The sequence below is a fragment of the Mauremys mutica genome, chromosome 1, assembly GCF_020497125.1.
Source record: "Mauremys mutica isolate MM-2020 ecotype Southern chromosome 1, ASM2049712v1, whole genome shotgun sequence".
NCBI classification, from domain to species: Eukaryota; Metazoa; Chordata; order Testudines; family Geoemydidae; genus Mauremys; species Mauremys mutica.
The window spans coordinates 268,812,344-268,830,722 of NC_059072.1; the positions used below are offsets into that span (position 1 = coordinate 268,812,344).

Sequence of the window (18,379 nt, forward strand, 5' to 3'; positions counted from 1 at the left end):
ATAAAGTTTGTTTGTTTGTTTGTAGTATTTACAGTCTTTTAAAAGAACAACTCAGCATGGAATGTTATAATTTATCCAAAGACAAGCAAAACCAATTAATTCAAGGTTTTATAACACTCTTGTTCCAAATGCATACTTTATCCTAGTTCTGTATTATTTGGAGCAGGTTACTTTGGTACCAGCATGGAGCTATGGATTCTTATTAGTGTGCCCATTAAATTTATATGCCAGTTAAATTATGAAACTGTCTATGGCAGTTCAACCGAACAACTCTAAAGTTAGAATTGAGAAATATAAATAAGCTATTTAATTACTTAGATTGTCAATTCAGTTCAGAATTATCTTGCCCAAGAGATACTCATATCCAAGATTTTTCCCTTATATATTGTGACAAAGTTCCTCGTCTGCCTTGATGGGTCCTGCACTTTCTGGCAGATTTGCTCGCCTCAGAGGTTCACGGCAGCCCTCAGTTTAGCGGCTTTTGCTAGAGGCTCAAACCTGCCATTCACTCAGCTAACCTCATCACTGGCCAGCATGGGGGAAAGGGAGAACAATCCTCACAGTCTCTGTGTCCCACCTAGTGGGTCAGGGACAGGGCAGATCCCTTTCCAATTTAGACCTTCCCCTCTGGTGTGTCTCTTAGGCCAGGTCAACTCTTCCTGTGTCAGATAGGGGTTGGGGGAAACCCGGGTCTGCCCTCTACACCGGGTTCCAGCCCAGGGCCCTGTGGATAGCAGCTGTCTACAGTGTCTCCTGTTTCAGGTGCATGACATCAGGTGCATAACTCCCTGGGCTACTTCCCCATGGCCTCCCCCCAGCACCTTCTTTATTCTCACCGCAGGACCTTCCTCCTGAATCCTGATAACGCTTGTACTCAGTCCTCCCCCAGCACACCTTCTCACTTCTTGTGTGCCCCCTATTAACTGATGGGAGGTCCTTTTTAAACCAGGTGTCCTGATTAGCCTGCCTGCCATAATTGATTCTAGTAAGTTCTTAATTGGCACCAGGTGTCTTAATTAGTTTGTCTGTCTTAACTGGTTCGAGCAGGTTTCTGATTGCTCTAGGGCAGCCCCTGTTCTGGTCACTCAGGGAACAGAAGACTATTCATCCAGTGGCCAGTATATTTGCCCTCTACCAGACTCCTGCACCCCACTGGTCTGGGTCTGTCACAATATATTATATATAGGAAATGATTGCATATCAACCCTAAATATAATATGTAGGTAATTTAAAAGTGTGCAGATTTCTCTGGAATTTCACCAGTACCATAAGCTCTTATGCCGCTTTCTATATATGTACACAGTGATGGAAATATTTTAGCTTTTACCCAAGTTAAAACTTTTCTGTGAGACATGGAATGTCTTCTGCCATCAGAGATGTTTTAAAGGTTTAGACCTAAATTATACCAAGAATATATATATATTGTGTGTGTGTGGGGTGGGGGGGTTTGACCGTGTGCGCTTAGAGTTTTATATGGTCAGTACCTGACTGGTAAACACTCACAAATGGGTCATTATAGCTGTTATAATGTATTTCTACTGAATCACTTCTTAAATAAATAAACATATATGTTCCAGGTCCCCAGCTGGTGTTAACTGGCATCACTCTGTTGAAGTAAACACCAGCAGAGATGCTAAACTGTTTATGCCGGATTGAGAAATCAACCTATAAAAATGTCCTGTTGCTGCCACCTTGTGGGGATTAATTATTATCGTTAAAACGATGGATCATGGCCACAAGGAGTTTACAATTTAGAAAAGGAATGAATCTCCATTTTGCTAGAAATTGAAATGTTACAATTAAAGGTTGGAAGGAGAGATGCAAAGCACGTGGACAAATGCTCTGTATCAACTGAAGAAATAAATAGAACTAGAAATAAATATTTTAACAGTTTCATGTTTATGAAGTGTGTGGATTTATCTGCTAGTTCATGTACACTATTCCACTTTTTAAAAGACATTTTTGATATATTTTTCAGTATTGAGAAAAATTAACTTATTTTTCCCTTCATACATTCATAGAGTTTGGAAATCCCAACCCTTCAGCAACTTTCTTTTACTGTCAGACCAGGTGAATTATTGGCTGTGATTGGCCCTGTAGGAGCTGGGAAAGTAAGTCATCATGTGTTGCTCTGTTTTGCATTGTTTTCCTACAGTTCTATTGGACATATGCATTCAAGTTTTATGAATTTCTTGTGTTGTATAATACATTTAGATGCACATGCTGGAATACAGAGCAGTTAGGGAAATGCCACTTACTGTGAAGAATATGGTTCAAAATTAAGACTCTGCCCCTTCCACCCCACGAATGCTTCATAGTGTGTTGGTTTTAGAATTCTTTTAAGTTTTGTCCCATTATTTACAATTTACAAACTGAATCTTTCAATACAATAACAATGGCAAAGTATTTTAAAAATGATATAACCAACTAAGTTAAAGGATGACATTTTCAAAAGTACCTAGGTGACTTCAGATTTCAGTCCCATTGAGAATTAGGTGACTTTGGAGCTTACGTCTCATTGACTCTCAATGGGACTGAAGTTTTGAAGTCACTTAGGTGCGTTAGAAAATTTTATCCTAAGTTTGTTTGTTTTTTACACATTAAAATGAAAAATTAGTTTCTGAATCTGTAGTGGGAGCATGTATAATTTCTTTTCTGCATTTTCTTTATAGTGTTCAAAAACTGAGTTTAACAACTTTTTTTTTTTAAACTACCAACCAAACAATAAACTCTCTTGCAGTCATCTCTCTTAAGTGCTGTCCTCGGCGAACTGCCTAAAGATAAAGGTTTGATGGATGTTAGAGGAAGAATAGCCTATGTTTCTCAACAGCCATGGGTATTTCCTGGCACCGTGAGAAGTAATATACTATTTGGTAGAGAATATGAGAAAGAAAAGTATGAAAAAGTTCTAAAAGTTTGTGCTCTTAAAAAAGTAAGTGGTTTTCTTTTGAATGTTGATTCTGTTTTAGTAGCAGCCAACTTTGTTTTTCACTTTAATGTTATTGCTATAATAGCTAGTATCTGTTGTGGTGTGTAATCTATAGAATTAGTTACCAATTTACTTGTGATATAGATGAATCCTGTAATTTAACACTGTACATAGTAGTTTTGTGAGATCTAGGTATAAGAGCAAATTCTTGTAATTCATAATACATTCACTAGAGGGAGACTGATTTTCTGAGAAGCTAGGACAAATTTGATAGGAAAAAGCTACAATAGTTCCAAATATTTTGTTTCATTATGAGTTTTAGCCATGTTAATTGTTTGTATAGTAGATACAATTGCTTAGAGGAGCTAACTGCTTAAATGAGCTAACAAGGTAGAAACACAAACATTCATAACTGATGCCACTTGCCACTTTTGTTTTGCAAATAACCATTACACAATGCTATACTCCCTTTAAGATGTACAATGTGCATATTGCAAAGTAATATTCATAGCTCCTTAACGCTATAGACTGGAGAACCTGCTGAGTCCTTGTAGCTTTGTGGAAAAATGTTTTTGAAAGGCGTGTGTGTCTCTGTCTGTCTATGTATGTATGTATGTATGTATAGAAGGAATTTGTGACGTGTGATACAGAATAGGGTTAAGCCTATTTGTCAAGAAATAGGCATTTTGCTTGGAAGCTAAAGGGTATTATTATGCTGCATATCCTGCAGCATGTTATGATATTCCTATCAGCAGTAATACAGGTGAAAAGTAGACTGCTACTGTGATGGAAAATCTTTTTTGCAAGGTTGTTTTTACACACTGTAGATAGAACTTCCTTAATCTCTCCTGTTGTTATAGTTCACTGTTGTCTAATCTTCAAGTTTTGTGAGTTTATACAGAGCACAAACCATATTTCTGAAAAATTAACATTTTGAAGTGCCTGACGCTTAAAACTGACTTTTCTTCTTTTGGCAGATCTGCCTTTTTAGAGTTTTTCCTCAGACTTATGGAGTGTTAAAATGTGGTGAACTTTTTGAACATGTTACATGAACCAGCATAAGACCTCTGCTTTATTCAGGAAGGAAATGAAGTAGAATATATCTATACAATTATAAATCAAAAGCAATGCTACATGGCAGGGATGGGCAAACTTTTTGGCCTAAGGGCTGCATCGGGTTTCCAAAATTGTATGGAGGGCCAGTTAGCAGAGACTGTCCCTCCCCAAACAGCCAGGTGTGGCCCGTCCCCTATCCGACCCCTCCTGCTTCTTACCCCCTGATGGGCCCCCCCGGGACTCCTGCCCCATCCAACCCCCCCTGTTCCCTATCCCCTGACAGCTCCTGGAATCTCTGCCCCTCACTGCCCCCTGCCACCCCATCCAACCCCTCCTCTCATTACTGACCCCCTGCCCCATCCAAGCACCTCTTCTCCCTGACCACCCCTGGACCCCCCACCCCTGACTGGTCCCCCATCCAACCCCTCCTCTCATTACTGACTCCTCCCCCTGGGACCCTTGCCTCATCCAACCATCCCTTTTCCCTGACTGCCCCTGGACCCCCCACCCCTGACTGGTCCCCCACCACCCCCTCCTCTCATTCCTGACTCCTCCCCCTGGGACCTCTGCCTCCATTCAACCCCCCTGTTCCCTGCTCTCTGACCTCCCTGACCCCTATCCACACCCCCGCCCCCTGGCCGCCACCCCGAACTCCCCTGCCCTCTAGCCAACCTCCCCCCACCCCGCTCCCTGTCCCCTTACTGCGCTGTCTGGAGCACTGGTGGCTGGCAGTGCTACAGCTGCGCCCCCCGCAGCTGTGCTGCACGGCAAGAGCTCGCAGCCCCACCGCCCAGAGCATTGTACCTGCGACGCAGTGAGCTGAGGCTGTGGGGGAGGGGGAACAGCAGGGATGGGGCCGAGGGCTGGCTAGCCTCCTGGGCCAGGAGCTCAGGGGCTGGACAGGAGGGTTCTGCAGGTCGTAGTTTGCCCACCTCTGCTATATGGTGTACTATACTCTTGGTATTTGTCATCAGAATAATTAAACTAGTGTAATTCTTAGGGAAAGTGTTGGTGGAAAGTAATTACTTCATATGGGTAGTAGATACCTTTCAGTTTTAATGATTTTGTGGTTCAAAAATTTTTTATTTCAAAATATTAAAATCAGTAGTCTGTAATATAGACTAATTGCTTATTAAATTTTATACTGATTAGTGTACTTAAGGGGTAGTCTGAGCCCAGCAAGTAGGTGTATGGGGCCATAGATCCTCTGCAAGCTATCTATATGGCATTGAAAGTAACCATACACCCTCCAGCAATAGAACTAGGCAACTTGTGGCCCAGTTTTTTTTTCTGTCCCACTTCCACCCCTTCTGCTTCTTGCTTGGAGATCAGTCATGTTATATTGTTCAAATATCTTATCTTGTATATCTGATACCCGCTTTTTTAATACACTGATGAAAGAAAATAGCTTCAGTATCTTGGTAAAATAATTAAATAACTACTAATACTTTGGGAAAGTAATTTTGATTCAGATATAGGAGATATTCCTTTTATAAAGAAATTTTACCACTATATGTTCTCTATATCCACAGGACATGGATTTGTTAGAAGATGGTGACCTAACTGTGATAGGAGATCGTGGCGCTACACTGAGTGGCGGTCAGAAAGCCCGTGTAAATCTTGCCAGGTAAAAATTGTTGTTTCTTGTAATATCTGGTGGTACCTATCATAGACACTAGTGACTAATATAAGCAAGTTAACTATAAGAATGTATTTGGCACTGACTTGACTAACATTTCTTTAAATGTTGTAGAGCAGTGTATCAAGATGCAGACATCTACCTCTTGGATGATCCACTGAGTGCAGTAGATGCAGAAGTTAGCAGACACTTGTTTGAAAAGTATGTTACTATTTTGTTTTCCTTTGAATTTTAATTTAGATTTACTGTTTCCAAATGGGGAAATTTAGAAAAAACATTGTTTTTAGAGACAATTCTCCTTCTGTATCTTATATTATCAGTATTTACTTCCTGAACTTATTCTTTAAGATATTTGTATGGAAGCAGTTAATCTGTTCATGCTGTTTCATTCCTCACTTGAATCCATAATCTGTTTTTGAGGCCATAATAAATAGGACTATATGTTTTTTAAGGAAAAAAGTTCCATTTTCCTTGGAGCAAAATGGCAAATTTCATAGGGCAATATTACATTTGTTAAGCAAGTTTTAATCCCTAGTACCAACCAAACATTAGTTTATAATGTTTCAGTCTATACCTGAAGAAAGAAACAAAGAATTTTCATTCATTTTTTTACCTTGTTAAAGATTTATGTTGTTAACTACAACTGTTTGTTCTAAGTGGCTAGGAGAAGCGTCTCCCTTCTCTGTTAAATTCTTGAGTTATTTTACTCTTCCCTCATTCTGGATAGTTTAACCCATCTCAGGCAGATGAAATAAGGAGTCATGTCCTCTTGTCTAGACACTTGAGAGCAGTATGAGGAGAAAGGAAAGAGAAAACACATTCTCCATAGAAGAAAGGGGAATCTAGCCCTTCCCTCATCCCCAAGGAAAATAGAGCTGTTCTTTGTGAGAATCAGGTTCTCTTTCTCATAAATTACTGTGGGTTTTTTTTCTTTTCTCCCATTTCTGCTTTCAGAGGTCTGCTCTGCGAGCCCAGATATAGATAACTCAAGAACAGTCGAGTAGGCCAATCTACCTGGTATGCTCCTATCTCTATTGACAGGTCTCATCCAAGGCCTGTTGCAAGTCTGAAGAAAGATTCCCATTGACTTCAGTGGGCTTTGGATTGTTTTCTTGATCATATCTACATTTGTCATGATTTTCTTTAGTGGATGCAAATTCAATCTTGCACACACTTCCATAGCCATGCAGAAAAGTAACATTTAGGTTAGATAATTATACATCTGAATACCTATTGGCGTAGGTGGTTCTCTGATTTGCAGCTGCATTTTCAGACCATTTGAAAATTGGGTGCAAAATATGTATTTTTTTCACATTCTCATTCCATCAGACTGATTTTGTTGTTTCTTTCAGTATCTGAAATACACTTCTGTGAGCCAGCACTACCTGCTTTGTAGGTCTTAAATAAGACTTTAGTGGTATATAGGCTTTGTGCTAGACTTGTGTGCAGGGGAGAATTTTGCCTTCTATGATTGGTGTGCATCCATGATCACTTATAAAGCTCATATATTCTGATGCTCTCCACTGCATTCCCATGTACACTGAGCTACACTGTTTCTGCTTCTTGTGGGAGGGCTACTTCCAATTTGAATGTCTTCAATTTTCATTACATAGAGTGCAAAGAAAAAAGGAAAGGGCATACGTACCGTTTTAGAGGTTAATCTTCCAGCTTGATAGTTCCAGATCCATTAATTCTGAGTTCATACAGTGCCTAGCACAGTGAGGTCCATGACTGGGGCTACTAGCTGTTATCGCAGTACAAATAATGTTTTCCTACCAATAAACACCATAAAGAGGCTAGATGACATTGGTTCAGTGGCATGTGATCTCCCATTGCTGCTAAATGGCATGTAGAATGAGATATTTAGAAACTTAGAAAAGAAATAAAAGTTCTTTTCAGTCTTCTTTTCCAAACTCTAGAGTAAAACCAAGATCTATTATGGGGGAGGAAGACTTGGAGAACAACTCTTTCTGTGATTGCACATGTCCACTCCATTGATGCAGACTTCGGCAGGATCGGTGGGAACCACTGAGCCGTGGTTGCCAGGCAGATACTCCTTGTCATCGGAGTCAGAAGGGGGTTGTACTCCTCCTGTCCAAGGAGTCGGCCCTGGCATTCCTCAAGTCGTCCGTACCTGGCTGTGCACCTGGGCCATGGAATACCATTGGGTACTTGGCCTCCTGGTCACTGGCCTGTGACCATGCAGTGGCCTTTTTGGAACCTGTGGGCGTTTCCCCCAATGCAGGAACCCCAGTCAAGGCATTCCTATTTGCTGACCTCTGAAGGAAGGGCACCCCCACACCTTTGGGCAGCACCCAATCCAGACTTCGGTACCAAGGCCATGGCCGTGTACCCGGAGCAGATGCATTGAGATCCAATCAGCACAGAAGGTAAGGAGGAGTGCCCTCAGCCACTGTGAGGCTCCTCTTTCTTCTCTCTTGACGTTACCGTGTCGGGAGCAGGTGCGTCACCTCCCCATAATGAGTAGAAGGCCCACCAGGACTTGTTGAAAAGGGCGGTCCAAAATTTGGGCATACAGGTGGAGGAAGTCAGAGTCCTCCTATAGTTTGGTTGACATCCTGACCCCGGTGGGCCTGTCATGAGTAGCCCTACCTCTCAGTGAGGCCATCATGGACTCTACCTCATTTAGTCAACATTCCAGGCTTTAGGCATGCTAATAAATGCACAGAAATCTACCCCCATAGAGGATAGTGTTTTTTGGAATGGTGCTCGATTCCACCCAGGCCAGAGCCTTCCTCCGAGAAGGTTGGTTTCAGATAATCGCATCCCTGATAGTACTCCTCAGGGACCATCCCATTATAACAGCCTGTTCTTGTCTGAGGCTGTTGGGCCACATGCCCTCATGCATGTTTGTGGTGCAGCATGCATGACTACACCTCAGTTCCCTCCAGCTGTGGCTGGCCTCAGCGAATGCACCTAACCGTCATTATCTGGACTTGGTCATCACTATATCTTCTCTGGTCCTCATCTCCCTCAATTGGTGGCTGGATCCATAGATAATTTGCATGGGCATTCCCTTCTCACGGTCCCATCCGCCAATTTCCCTGGTCTTGGACCCATCAGCGCTAGGCTGGGGAGCACACCTATGGCCACTCGCGACTCAAGGCCTATGGTCTCCTTAAGAGCTCTCGCTACACATCAGTGTCAGAGATCTCTGGGCAGTTCGTCTGGTCTGTCAAGCAGTTTTGCCTCATATTTCGGGAAGGTGCTAATAGGCAACACTGCAGCCGTGTTCTACCTCAACAGGAAGGGAGGTACTTGCTCTTCCCCACTGTGTTGGTACCATACCATTCTGTAGATCCATCCAACTCTTCATAGTGATCGCTGAAAGGGTGAAAGGTCTCCTTGTCTCTGCTCAGAGACTTTTGTCATGGATCACATCATGCATTTTCACGTGTTATAATCAGTTGGGTGTTCCGCCACCAGTTATCTTGACTGCCTGCTCCACAAGAGTGCAAGCATCTTCATCATCATTCCTGGCTCAGGTGCCTATTCAGGACATTTGCAGAATGGCTTCTTGGTCATCAGTGCATACGTTTTTTACTCATTATGCCATTATGCAACAGGCTAGGATTATGCCAGTTTCGGTCAAGCTGTTTTACAGTCACCACGTCCATGAACTCTGATCCCACCTCCTATACAACTGCTTGGGAGTCACCTACTGTGGAATGGACATGTGGAATCACTCAAAGAAAAAAACAACAACGTTTACTAACCTTTCTGTAACTGTTGTTCTTCAAGATGTGTTGCACATGTCCATTCCAAGACCCTCACTCCTACCTCTCTACACCAGAGTTGGCTAGAAAGAAGGAACCGAGGGGGTGTGCAGGGTTGGCCAGGCCCTTTATACTGGCGCTAAAAGTGCGCTGCACCAGAGCTGACCCAACAGGTACACTGAGGGAAACGTTTCTGGTGACTGTGTTTGGGGCACACACACAGCTATGTTGGAATGGACATGTGCAACACATCTCAAAGAACTATAGTTACAAAAAGGTTAGTAACCATTTTTTTCTATCCACGGTCTTCAGGGATACCTCTTTGAAAGCAGAAGTTTTCTTCTGATACCTCCATAACAGCTGTAGGATTGGGAAAGGTCTACATCAGGGGTCGGCGACCTTTGAGAAGTGGTGTGCCAAGTCTTCATTTAGTCACTCTAATTGAAGGTTTCACGTGCCAGTAATACATTTTAACGTTTTTAGAAGGTCTCTTTCTATAAGTCCATAATATATAACTAAACTATTGTTGTATGTAAAGTAAATAAGGTTTTAAAAATGTTTAAGAAGCTTCATTTAAAATTTAAATTAAAATGCAGAGTCCCCCGGACCGGTGGCCAGGACCCAGGCAGTGTGAGTGCCACTGAAAATCAGCTCACCTGTGCCATAGGTTGCCTACCCCTGGTCTACATTTTATTGGCATTCAGCAGCTAGCTGAAATGAGTAACAAATTTTGGCATATGCTTTAAAGTCTGCTGATTCTCATCCATGCTAGATAGAACTGAACTCTGAGCATGATCTTTTGTATTTGTAGAATATCAGGCTGTGGAATGTTTCAAAGACAGCACTTTTGAGTCCTGATAGCAATTGTATGAACAGCAGAGCAAAGAGCAATGGATGGGATGAGAGAAGTGGAGAACTTTTTAATGAGAACTTTAAATGAACATGTTATTTCACCAACTCTAACCTGCTCTTCCTTTTGATTTTACCAGTACAGATTTCAATATATTAATGCTAAATAAACCAAAGTAGCATTATCTGGCCAACCCAAACCCAAGTTCAGCTCTACAGTAGTCTCTAAAGTTGTGATTTTTGTAGATTTGTGTAATTTGCTTTACACAAATTATTATCTATCTCATAATAACTAGAGATTATGCTAGTTCTCTTCCTTGGAGTTCAACTACACCACTAGTACAGTTCATGCTGAAGCATCTCATGAAATGGGAATATATGTAGCAAAATAAGTGTGAAAAGAGAAATGGCATCATAGAAGTTTATGTGCATTCAGCATCTCCTCACGGTATACCACATATTTTGTTCTTTAGTAAGTTGTAGAGAATTTTGACCTGCATTTGTTAAAGACTTTGTTACTTAGTTTCTGAAAACCTGTTTAAATAAAGGTCACTGAAATTTGCAGAAATACTTTGAGGATCTTGCTCCCCAAACCCTTAAAACTTGACAGGAAAAAGAGAAGAAAATAAGAGTGAATGAACAAACCAAATATAAATCAATAACAAAGGCCCTGATCCTGCAAACATTTGTGCATGTGCTTAACTTCACAACCATATTTCCATTGAAATCAATAGGATTGACAGGAGTACAGTTAAGCATGTGCATAAGATGCCAAAAAGAGAACACTCGGGAAAATACACAATTTAAAATGTGTACATCTCTCTCTCTCTCTCTCTCTGTCTCTCTCTCAAGGTTGTGTTTTTTGCAGAGGTGAAAAAATAAAACTAAAAATTGTCTTCAAACAGGATTACATTAGTGAGAATGAGGAACCTTTTAGTTCATGCCATCAGTGTCCACATAGGAGAGTTACAAATGCAGAGCTTTGTTGCATGCTGCTATTCAGACTCTATAGTCCACAGTGCAGGCAATGTTGGCACAGCCTTACTTATCACGAGTGCAAATGTATAGGACCTGGAGGGAGAGAACAAAGTTATATCTAATAAATGTAATAACACTGACCAATTTAAATAAGTCATTTTTTAAATTGACTAAACTTAACTGATACTATGGAGAGGAAAGAGTGAAAAGAATAAACAAATTGAGATACTTTTTTCCACTCTAATCTTTCAGTTATGGTAGTAATCTTAGGTGCTACTTGGAACAATAGCAGGTAAAAAAAATTTAGACCGAAATGTTGCTGCTTTGAAGTTTGAAGTGTCTCTTTAAAAAACTTCCAAATGACTAAAATCGTGTATTTATAAAATTAGATTCTAAGATTTGTAGTGATATTATTATCCTGAGTCCTTCCAGTGATAGAAGCAAGTATCATTTCCAGGGAAATCTGAGAATCTTCTTTTCCAATGGGGACAAAGCTCCTGTTTCTAGCTTGGCGGTTTGTGAAATATTAGACCTTAAACATGTCAATTGTGCAAGACTTGACAATTGCCAAATCTGCACTTCAGAATAATGTAATTTTGGAGGGAAATTCCACGTTTTAGACTTGCTTCTGACTAATGTGGAGGAATTCATTGCGCATCTGAAGGTGGAAAGCAATTTGGATTAAAGTGAACATGAAATGATATACAATTTTAAGGAAAGGAATGAGTGAGAGCAGCAGAACAAAGGATTAAAAAAAAGCAGACTTTAACAAAGAACTGGTAGGTTAGGTCCCCTGGGAAGAAAATCTAAGGGCTGTTATAAAGAGGACAGTGATCAATTGTTCTTCCTGTCCACTAAAGATAGGACAAAAAGTAATCAGTTTAGGGCTTGTCTACATGAACAATTAGATAGCGTGAAGGTGGGGTGTGAATCTGTCCCTTGCTAGCCTGCCACAGTCTAACTGTCCATGTTTGTTCTTCTGATGCACATTAACTGTTTGATATTACGCTTTGAGCTAGTCCCATTTCAAAGAGGGCTGGATCAAAGCACTGTGATGAACTGTTAATGTGCATCTGCAGGGTGCACGTGGACAGGTAGACCACAGCAGGCTAGTGCATGGTAGATTCACATCCCATCTTGCTGCAATCTAATTGTTTGTGTAGACAAGCCCTAAATCTGCAACAAGAGAGAGATAGATTAGATATCAGGAAAAACTTTCTAACTGTAAGGATAGTTAACCACTGGAATAGGATTCCAAAGGACATAACTAGACTTCCTGTTATTGGAGGTTTTTAAGAACAGGTTAGTACCTTTTTTTATTTATTTATTTATTTATTTTTACTTGGAGCAACTCCATCCCTTTACAAAATGAGACTTTCTAATGTAATCTAGATGGAACTGGGGCCATTAATACATTGATTTCAATAAAGGTGATTCTACTTTAAATAAATCAGCCCTTTGATCCTGCTGTCTGTGCGTAGGCTAGGAAACCTTTTAAAAGCACATACCTTACTATTCACAAAATTTCAGGGCATTATTTCTCAGTTTCAACATCTAAGAATGCTAGTGAGCATTGTGCCCTTGTGAGGTCGCAATGCCACACACTGAAATATGGCCTGGTCACCCCTCCATCTGGGGCATGAGAAAGGGATGATACCACAGAGACAGGTGAGCCCCCTTTCTGTGAAGGTGGGATGGAAGAGGGTGAGCTATGCTTGAATGATCCCCCGCTATACACATATTGGAGTCAATATGGTCCAGGCCAATAATAATAATAATGTTCACTCCTCCTGTTAGTATTAATTACATACTCGACAAACTTTTGGAAATTTAGCTCACAGAAGTTGAATGTTGCCCTTGTTTTTGGATAATTGTCTATGCTACAATATGTTGCTTAACTTCATTCACTTCTGTGAATTTCATTTTGATTAAATAGGTCTGTTCTGCTCATAGCCCTGTTTACTTTAAGACATGTACATGTATTAATAATAGGCTTAATGCAGAATTATAAGATTTCCTTAGTAATCTCTTTTCTCTAAAAGCAGAAATTTTCATTCACAATTTGGTTTACTTCACTACTTTGTAAGAATACAGTATTTAAATAAGAGATTCCCATAGTGCGGTGTTCAGTATATTAGAGACATGCCAAGTTAACATAATTTTGACAAGTACATTATTTTGGATGTCTGCCTGTGGTGTCCTTGAAGACAAAGTAATTAATATATGTGGTTTTATAAATATTTCTGTAATGTACAAAAATGTTTTAGAACATTAACGTGCTGTCAGTTTCTTTCCTTCTGTTTGCAGGTGTATTTATCAGGCCTTGCACCAAAAGGTCTCTATTTTAGTGACTCATCAGTTGCAGTACCTCCATGCTGTAAACCAGATTTTGATTTTAAAAGAGGTAACTGATATCACTGGCTAGCTTTTAAAACTCAGCTGTTGCTGCTACTCATTCATACCCTGAAGATAAAAATGTGAAGAGTTAGGAAAAGTGGTTTTCTATAAAATATAAGTACTGTTTATAAATGTATTTTATGTCTCCTAAAGATATTCGTTAAGTGTATCTGTTATTAACAACAGAAGCTGAGAAGAGTTTTCTTAGAATATCTCAGGGCTGCCCAGAGTGGGGGGCAATTTGCCCCGGGCCTTGCAGGGGCCCCCACGACAATATAGTATTCTATAGTATTGCAACTTTTCTTTTATGGAAGGGGCCGCTGAAATTGCTTTGCCCCAGGCCCCCTGAATCCTCTGGGTGGCCCTGGAATACCTTGCCTGAAAAATGTGAACTGGCGTATTATCATATTGTATATTCTGCTTGTTGGAAAGTGATTTTTATTGAGTATTTAAAACTTTGTTCATTGTTAAGATTTATTTTAGTGCCTTAATAAATAGGTGGGGCAGCGGGAAGAGCAGGAGAAACTGTATTAATTAGACTCTGCACCTCAGTTCCCTTTTAATTAAAGGCTGAGAAAAGGCCATATGTATCTGAGACCAACTAGTCTTCCAGCAAAAGCAGAGAGCCCCAGACTTGAGGGCCCTAAATACTCAAGATTAAAAAAAAAAAGCATGATTGTCCCCCTATTTTTTAAGATTGGGAGAAGCAGGACCCTTTAGACCTTCATTATACTTCATAAAGTTGCCAAAAAAAAAAAGGGGGCCACAACACCCATCTTTTTCCTTGTCAGATCACCTTGAAGATACAATAATCTCTGGCATAGGTGCAAAAGATTGGATTGCGTTGGGGTTTTTTAGGCTGGAACACATGGGTGAAAGTCTGTGTGGCTCCTCTAAGAGCATGGGGAGTAAAGAGGGCTAAGGTAGCTTTAAGACCTCCCAATTCCGGGGGGCTCCAAAACCCCTGGCATATCACATAAGCTAAGAGACCTGTTTATGATACGGAAGCCTGCCTCTAAGCTGTAAGGCTACCTTCGGCATGTCCCTCCCCCCACCCCCTCCAGATCTGTGTCCCTTTATAGCACTCTGACCCATTTACCTGGCATGAAGGGGCTGGTTTAGGGGAGGTAATGATCTTGCCTGTTATGCCTTGCTACAGAAAAAGAATAGATAATTGGAAGGATTTAACCTTTCAGTGTTATAAGGTGAGGGTTTCTAAGAAATCTCTTGAGCTTTTATTTACAGACAGTACATGTGTCAAAAACCATGGGGCTCCAGTAATGAAGAGGTATGCAACAGATTGTTAAATTCACCCTGTACAGAATATGCACACACAATGTGAACAACATTTTAAAAAATATTTTGCTGTAGGGTAAAATGGTGGGGAAAGGGACCTATTCAGAGTGCCTGAGTTCTGGAATCGATTTTGCTTCCCTTTTGAAAAAAAATGAAGAGGTTGAACAGTCACCAATTCCTGGAATCCCCACTATGAAGTCAGCAAGGAACCGTACCTTTTCACAGTCCTCTGTCTGGTCACAAGATTCCTTGGTGCAGTCACAGAAAGATGGAACAGTAGAACAGCCACCTGTGAGTACATAAAATATGAATTAACATATTACTTGTTAATTTTTTTCAAACTGTGATATTCTTATGATAAGGTAGGCTAACATTGAGGAGGGATGACCACTGAAGCAGGGAGACAAGCCACCAGTGAGGAGATTCTGAATCCGAAACAGCTTCCCTGGCACACATGGGACTGAATCTGTGACCCTTGCATTCCCAGACCATTTCTCTAACCCCCTGAGCCAGAGAGATGGGCTATAAATATGTGTATACATAAGGGCTATGTCAGGGTTTCTCAAACAGGGGTCGTCGCTTGTGTAGGGAAAGCCCCTGGCGGGCCGGGCCGGGCTGGTGTGTTTACCCGCCCCGTCCGCAGGTCTGGCCGATCGCGGCTCCCACTGGCCGCCGATCGCGGCTCCGGGCCAATGGGAGCTGCTGGAAGTGGCGGCCAGTAAGTCCTTCGGCCCGCTCAGCTTCCAGCAGCTCCCACTGGCCCGGAGCAGTGATCCTCAGCCAGTGGGAGCCGAAATTGGCCAGACCTGCGGATGGGACAGGGTAAACAAACTGGCCCAGCCCGCCAAGGGCTTTCCCTACACAGCGGCGACCCCTCTTTGAGAAACCCTGGGCTATGTGCTCTCCCTCCCTGTACATATAAATACCATTATTTAGTCTTGTCTAAAAAAGAGAATATGTACATACATATAAAAATAAATAAAAAGGAGGGGCAAGGATTCTTCTCTGTATTTTGTTTTCTGTATTTTAAGACTGTTTAGAATATTAATTTTAGGCCAACAAAACTCGATATTTTACTGTAATTTGTCAGTGATTAGTTATCTTTGTTTAAACTCCCTCCCCATCAGCTGATACTAAAGCCAGTGGGCTCAATATTTTCATCAAATGTGCCCATATCATGCTATCTGAGTGCCAACCTCAGGGCAGACTGTCAAGAAGCAGGGCACAGACCCCCAAACTGGTTGTGAATTCTGTAATTAGATTTCACCAACCCAGTAACAAATGTGCACTCCTAATTCACTATAACAACTCACCGTGGAGTCATAGACATCCCCTTGGGCATTCCAAGCTGTCTGGCCACCCAGGCAAGCTGGACTTAGTGATAGTTGGTTGCAGTACAACAAAGATCACAACATATGCAAGTTGCTTCCAGTCCCAAGAGACCAGTTACTTACCGCAAGTCAATTTATACCTTAGATCTCACACCAAAGACAACGCTTGTAGCCAATCCTATAGTAAACTAACTAAGGATTTATTAACTAGGAAAAAGAAATGAGAGAATTATTCCAAGGTAAAAGCAGGTTTCCAAAAGGTGACAGAACTGTAGTAATCTATCAGCTATGAATGTCTTTTACGGTTGACTCTTAGGGTATCTGCTTCTCTTTTGTAGCTCCGGCCCTGTAAAAGTCCAAAAAGCAAAAGAGAGTTGAAAATTTTTCTTGTCGACTATTTTTATTTCCTTCTCCCAGAATTCAAAAGCTGATGGGATGAGCCCTTTTGCAAGTAGCCTCTTCATGGCTATGAAAGGCAATTAACAAAGTCTTTGTATTGTGATGTCCCACAGTGGCTCATTTAGTTATGATAGCCTTTCTTGATGAGGAGGAGATGATCCCCCCCTGACAGGTTCACAGTTTCAGAGCAAACAGTTTTTACAGTTACAAAGCAAAAACTTAAATATTACCTTATAGCATTTAATAAAGATATTTTAATTTGCTGCATGCATTAATCTCACTTACAAGCATTTAATAAAGTCTAAACACTAAACATATTGTTATAAGTCCAGTACCCATCTTAACCATACTAATACGCAGGTGAAACAGACTGGTTTCCAGCAATGAATTGTCAGAGCTCAGCTGAGGCCTAAAGCAAGAGTTGGCAAGAGTTGACACCTGGTTGCCAGCGTCACAGCCCAGGCCATGCAAAATGCCAGTAGTAATATACAAACCCAGAACAGATTATCGTTCTCTCCTAGGTGTGTGTATACTGAGTTCCTCTGCTCCTCTCCCATCCGCAGTGGGGGTCTGTCATTCCCCCTGTTCCTACACAATCATATCCCTGGACAGCTAAATGAAACATTACATATTTCACTGTATTATGTTCATGTCTGTGTCTCTGGGTACGTCTACACTACGGGATTATTCCGAATTTACATAAACCGGTTTAGCAAAACAGATTGTATAAAATCGAGTGCGCGGCCACACTAAACACATTAAATCGGTGGTGTGCGTCCACGGTCCGAGGCTAGCGTCGATTTCTTGAGCATTGCACTGTGGGTAGCTATTCCGTAGCTATCCCATAGTTCCCGCAGCCTCCCCCGCCTCTTGGAATTTCCGGGTTGAGATCCCAGTGCCTGATGGGGCAAAAATCATTGTCGCGGGTGGTTCTGGGTAAATGTCGTCAGTCACTCCTTCCGCTGGGAAAGCAACGGCAGACAAGCATTTCGTGCCTTTTTTCCCTGGATTGCCCTGGCAGATGCCATAGCATGGCAATCATGGAGCCTGTTTTGCCTTTTGTGACTGTCACCGTATGTGTACTAGATGCCGCTCACAGAGGCGATTCAGTAGCGCTACACAGCAGCATGCTTTTGCTTTTGCATGACAGCAGAGATGGTTACCAGCCATATTGCACCATCTACCATACCATAAATTGGTAATAAGATGATCGTGGCTACCAGTCCTTTTGCACTGCACCATTTGCTGCTGTCATAAGTGCCCCTGGCTGAGATCAGCCAGGGGCGCAAAAGCCAAAATTGGGAATGACTCCCTGAGTCAATCCCTCCTTTTTGGTATCTAAAAATAGAATCAGTCCTGCCTAGAATATGGGCAAGTGTACTAGAGAACCACTGTATCATAGAACCAGAGAGCACAGCTGCTCTGTGTCAGATCCTGCAGAAATTATGAGCTGTATGCTATTCACAGGGGGTGCTCCTGCAACAACCCCACCTGTTGATTCCGTTCTTCCCCCAGCCTTCCTGAGCTACCATAGCATTGTCCCCCCACTTGTGTGATGAAGTAATAAAGAATGCAGGAATAAGACACAGTGACTTGTTAGTGAGAAATGAGTGGAAGGCAGCCTCCAGCTGCTATGATAGTCCAGACAGGACATTAAGGAGTGTGGAGGAGAGGAGCCCAGCATCCCTCTGCTAGTCCAGGGGCAATTGAATCTTTTCTTTACACATGAAGGGTGGGGGCTGATGGAGCTCAGCCCCCTGTTGCTATG

General features: G+C 41.6%; 1 protein-coding gene across 4 annotated transcripts in view; it reads left to right on the forward strand.

Annotated features, from left to right (window-relative positions):
- ABCC4 (ATP binding cassette subfamily C member 4) overlaps positions 1–18,379 on the forward strand; it is a 228,647-nt gene that overhangs the window by 80,440 nt on the left and 129,828 nt on the right. For 3 of the 4 annotated variants that reach the window (XM_045009855.1, XM_045009864.1, XM_045009873.1), the window contains exons 10-15: positions 2,022–2,111; positions 2,741–2,932; positions 5,518–5,612; positions 5,739–5,825; positions 13,496–13,592; positions 14,957–15,172. In XM_045009855.1, coding sequence (XP_044865790.1) covers positions 2,022–2,111; positions 2,741–2,932; positions 5,518–5,612; positions 5,739–5,825; positions 13,496–13,592; positions 14,957–15,172 — 777 coding nt within the window. The remainder of the gene's footprint in view (positions 1–2,021; positions 2,112–2,740; positions 2,933–5,517; positions 5,613–5,738; positions 5,826–13,495; positions 13,593–14,956; positions 15,173–18,379) is intronic. The other variant, XM_045009883.1, reaches the window with a different exon arrangement.